The 4671-nt window shown below is 49.0% G+C and overlaps 2 protein-coding genes across 2 annotated transcripts; both read left to right on the forward strand.

Annotated features, from left to right (window-relative positions):
- Positions 1–373, forward strand: LAESUDRAFT_730734 (uncharacterized protein). Its single transcript, XM_040909898.1, has 2 exons — positions 1–250; positions 305–373. Exon 1 carries the CDS (start codon positions 45–47, stop codon positions 204–206), a length of 162 nt encoding a protein of 53 aa, XP_040759762.1. The 5' UTR covers positions 1–44; the 3' UTR covers positions 207–250; positions 305–373.
- Positions 374–711: 338 nt separating this feature from the next.
- On the forward strand, positions 712–4098 carry LAESUDRAFT_745243 (cytochrome P450). The gene is made up of 18 exons (XM_040911361.1): positions 712–747; positions 811–1308; positions 1608–1678; positions 1738–1767; positions 1826–1862; positions 1919–1978; positions 2041–2053; positions 2113–2189; positions 2246–2304; positions 2363–2768; positions 2819–2874; positions 2932–3113; positions 3172–3186; positions 3251–3325; positions 3381–3436; positions 3486–3601; positions 3706–3885; positions 3945–4098. Exons 2-18 carry the CDS (start codon positions 930–932, stop codon positions 3990–3992), a joined length of 1860 nt encoding a protein of 619 aa, XP_040759763.1. The 5' UTR covers positions 712–747; positions 811–929; the 3' UTR covers positions 3993–4098.
- Positions 4099–4671: the final 573 nt, after the last annotated feature.

The raw sequence follows: 4671 nt of genomic DNA on the forward strand, positions 1-4671 counted from the left end.
GTCAAGTCTTGAACTCCAACGATCGCGAATGGGTCAGTTTCCCCATGGTAGCGACAAGCACCAGCCACACAGATGACCGTGATGGATCTGTGCGAGTTCCAGACGCTACCAAATGGCCTAATCCTTCCTCTGCGTTGACGGCGTATAGCAACGACAGTCAAAAGCCAGGAGCTCTCACTGGAATGGGCGAGGGCGCATTGGCCTGAGCCGTTGGGGTACCGACAAGCATGAACAACTCCCAATGCGGGAGGTTAGTACGCTAGTATGATTATCTCACGGAAGGCATATAACTACCCAGATGTAGCTACGATGAGGATTTCTGGCAGAGAAGCGCAACGCGATAGGGCTGTTCCCTAGAAGCTCGTGTGAACAGGGAAAATCTGTAATTTGACGAGATGTTTCCCGTCGTTCATCAAACGTGGCTGGATCATGTTCAAACGTTCACGTTCCACGTTCGCCATATGTCACTCCTCAGCCGAGTCCGGCAACCAAGGTGTCGAAAGACCTCTGGCACTTCCAGCCTGTAATGGGTGCCTGTTGTCGCAACCTTCTCTAAACTATAATCGCGGACGAATTATTAATCTGATCGAGCGCCTCATCTGCTTACATTTCGCCGCGATTCGCGGACCCTCCTCTCCGGTTTCATTTGACAATCTCGAGCGGCTTGTATTTGGATCCGAAAGTGGACCACACATCAGTCCCTCACTTCTTGTGCTCTCGTCTTCAAAGGCTGCCGGATCGTCCGAAGTAGGCCGGACTCAGGTTCTGATTGCTTGTTCAGAGGCACGCAACTCGAGATCCATTGTGAAGGTTATTTAGATTCGCATTAGATTCGCATTCCGATTACGCAAACACCGCCGTTTGGTCGCGCGTCTAGCATTTCGGAACGGCATCACTGCCATGTTGGAATTATATATCGAGCAGAATTTATGCAGGAGTCCGCCCTTGCACTCTTGATGGCTTCATCCCGTCGCTCATTCCGATTCAACATGTCTCGGTGGGCTCCTGGCATCCCTTTCCTACTCCGCTACACAGTGCCCTTGGTAGCTTATGCTGTGATTATCGCCCAAGTGTCGCGGCTCTTATCCACTGCATGGGAGATTCAAATATCCAGTCTGTTCATGTGGTGCATTATCGTTCTCAGTGCCCCTTCGTTCGTCGCGGCACGGATCATATTCAGGTATTGGTGGGTTGCCCGCTCAGCAAGGCACGCCGGTGCAATCCTGCCGCCTCGTTGGATCGGTAAATCGTTTGGACACCTGGACGTCCTAGGCGAGATGATGCATTCATTGGATCATGGATATCCTGGTGAGCTCCCATGCCTTCATCTGGCTCCGTGGCAGTACAAAATTTGTCGAGGCCTCTGAAGCCATAGGGAGATCTGGTTTCCGCGAACTCAATCAGTGGCAATGGCTTCATTTTCTTGGAGTAGAGGTCCCGACGCTCCTGAAAGATCTCAGTCCTCTGGCTGCTACATTCCTTATAGTGCACAGAGTCGGGTATCGCAGGGGATTTGCACCTCGTTCCTGTCCCTCGGGCATTCATCATATGACTTATATGTACCTGCACAATTTTCGTGTTCAAGATGCTTACATCATTACTGGCAGGCGACTTCGCTTGGCCAACGTTTGCGGAGCATGGACCGATAGCGCAGACAGACATCCTGTGGGATCGCATGGTCAGCCATGTTGCGATTCCCCTCGTGACGTATTGCTGAGGTACGGACCGCGCCGACAGTACATTACGTGTGATCCTCAGGTTATAAAGGTTGGTGATCGCTAGACGTCGGCAGATTGTTTGATACTGACCATAGTCCTCTCTGTAGACTATCCTTGCTACGGATTTTGACAACTTCATCAAAGGTAACATACTACAGCTTCAAATCTTGCTTTCCGACGAACTTTACCAAATTTACCAGGAGAAATATTCTCTGGATTCATGAGCCCTGTCTTAGGCACAGGAGTTTTCAACTCAGATGGTTCGCTCCATTAGTAGGATTTGGCGTGTCTCTTCAAACTCACGGTTATCATGCGCTCGTAGGTGAAATGTGGAAGTCGGTATATGCACGTTCTCGAGCCTGCGCAGAATTACATGATTGACGGTCGTATCTAGATGGCACCGTTCCATGACGCGTCCGTTTTTCAGCAAGGATCGCATAAGCCACTTCGAATTGTTTGACAAACATTCCAGTGAGTATCATCTGTTCATCAAGCTTTGAACCATAGTAACGGAGAGTGTCCGGCAGACGAGGCTTTGCGAAAGATGGCCGAGAGACTCAGCGAAGGCCACGCTGTTGATTTCCAGGTAAGCGCATTGTCTCATTCGGTATCTCTGTCTGGTCACCTCAGTTCATGGAATCTAGGACCTTGTCTCGCGGTTCACACTCGACTGCTCGTCTGAGTTCCTCTTTGGCTCCTGTGTGGACTTTCTGAGGTCGCCCCTCCCCTTCTCGCACGATGCAACAGGTTTCCTTTCCTCAAGCTCTCTATCGCCCGATACAACGTCATCAGCCATAGCTTTCGCAAAGGCGTTCCAGAGTGCTCAACACGTGTGCGCACAGCGCTCCTGGCGAGGATGGGTGTGGCCGCTCTACGAAATGTTCGAAGATAAGACTTCGCGGCACATGTGCAGAGTGGATCAATTTTTGGATCCAATCATACGGGAGGCTTTGACCAGGCACAATGAACAAGGCTCCGGCACCATCAATTATGAGGACGCAGACTCTGAGGAGGATACCTTTTTGGATAACTTGGTGCGGTACACTAGTGGTGCGTACAAGGCTCTTCACGTTACGGTAACTTGATGGTGTATACATCAGATCCTGTCGTGCTACATGATGAAGTCCTGAATATTCTCCTGGCTGGAAGAGATACGGTGGGTTACATTTTCTCTGTATGTTTCTTTTGGTTCTGAATCCACAACATATCACAGATTGCATCTTCCCTTACATTCGCCGTTTACCTCCTTTGCATGTATCCAGCTGTATTATCTCGTCTACGGAAAGAGATCCACGACGTGGTTGGCCTATCCCGACGTCCGACTTACGAGGACATAAGAGAAATGAGGTACTTGAGAGCTGTAATCAATGAGACGTTGCGTTTATATCCCCCCGTGTATGTCATCCGTTCTTTGTTTTGATTCTCATGCTCATCAACAGACAATGCGCTACAGCCCATTCAATATCCGGTCAGTGTCTCTATGCCCGAAACCTCCTTATACCTACTAGCTTAGAACGTGCACGATAACATAGTTACTCCGTGAAAGACTGTGTGATTCCTAATCCGGATCCCAAAGGACCGCCGATATTTGTTCCAGCCAATACGCCGTATGTCCCGCCTCCATTTCAATGATGACATAACAGCCTCTTATGATGCCTATAGTGTATCTTATTATCCCTTCGTCATGCATCGCAGCACTGCATACTGGGGCCCAGATGGTAATTAGTTCATTAGCACAAATTCAGCGATATTGATTTCATGATCTAGCCATGGAATTTGACCCAGACCGTTTTCTTGATGATCGTCTACAGAAATATCTTGTTCCGAACCCGTTCATATTCCTGCCATTCAACGCGGGTCCCAGAATTTGCCTAGGACAACAGGTTCGTTATATCGTTGCCTTCAGTCATGAACTCTCAACGACTCACAACTTTATTTCCCCTATTGACGGTGACCCGATCACGGTGTCGGCATTGTTGCATCTCAGTTCGCATACAATGAGATATCGTTCTTCCTCATCAAACTTCTCCAGCGATTCGACACGATGGAGCTCGATCTTGAAGCGCAACCTTCAGCGTCACGTCCACCGGCTGAGTGGACGGGAGCATGGGGACGTAAAAACGTGGAGAAGATCTGGCCCAAGGTACATTTGACCATGTATGCAAATGTAAGTCTGCATTTTGAGAATTGCGATGTGGGTTTGACGATTTCTGTTCACACATATAGGGAGGATTGTGGGTCAGAATGACGGCATCTGGAAAGGAGGATGCATGACCTTAGAGTGAAAACACTCCACTGAAGTTTGCAATTCTATCTAAGTGTAACTGTTCGCAGCACGATGTATCAGCAAAGATGCGTTGTACGGATACTGATCTGTGAGAAGAATTTAACGGTTTTTATTCGTAAATGTGCCACATATGTACATTGAATCGCTCACCTCGTCCTCCCTCCTCGAGCTGTCGCAAGAGTCTTAGCCTACCTATTGTATGGCCCTTAGCTGACTTTCCAGGAACGTATCCAAGCGATGGAGCTCATAGCGTCCTTATGAAGCTCTCTCAAACTGCGAGTGTCCATGCTATTGACAAAATGATAGCGCAGCAGTCGGCCATGCCCACATTCATTCCTATGCTGAATGATGTTAAATTGACAGACCCCCGTGAAATAAACAGCTAGGCCTACTCTGAGAATGTTTGATAACGAGAGCACTCACCCTCACTATCGATCTTGCGACCGGTCCTGCAACTGAAACTGCACGATGTTACTACCAGGTCGATCTGATGATCCTGAATGCTCGCGTTGTGGGTATATGGGATGCTTACACGACACTTAACGGATTCTGCCTTCTATGATGGCAAACATGTCACTGTCCTCGACGGAAGTATTCGGACAGCGGAGCGCCGGGGGCCTCGAGGTTTGACAACATTTACTGGGTTAGCAACAATCCTGGCGTTTG

The sequence above is a fragment of the Laetiporus sulphureus genome (assembly GCF_001632365.1).
Source record: "Laetiporus sulphureus 93-53 unplaced genomic scaffold LAESUscaffold_53, whole genome shotgun sequence".
NCBI lineage: Eukaryota > Fungi > Basidiomycota > Agaricomycetes > Polyporales > Laetiporaceae > Laetiporus > Laetiporus sulphureus.

Excerpts from the sequence above, each read along its gene's own strand:
- LAESUDRAFT_730734 (XM_040909898.1), top strand. The coding sequence starts at position 45 with ATGGTAGCGACAAGCACCAGCCACACAGATGACCGTGATGGATCTGTG.
- LAESUDRAFT_745243 (XM_040911361.1), top strand. The coding sequence starts at position 930 with ATGCAGGAGTCCGCCCTTGCACTCTTGATGGCTTCATCCCGTCGCTCA. Across the intron at positions 1,863-1,918 it reads TTTTGACAACTTCATCAAAG|GAGAAATATTCTCTGGATTC; the intron begins GTAACATACTAC and ends CAAATTTACCAG. Across the intron at positions 3,437-3,485 it reads TGCATACTGGGGCCCAGATG|CCATGGAATTTGACCCAGAC; the intron begins GTAATTAGTTCA and ends TTCATGATCTAG.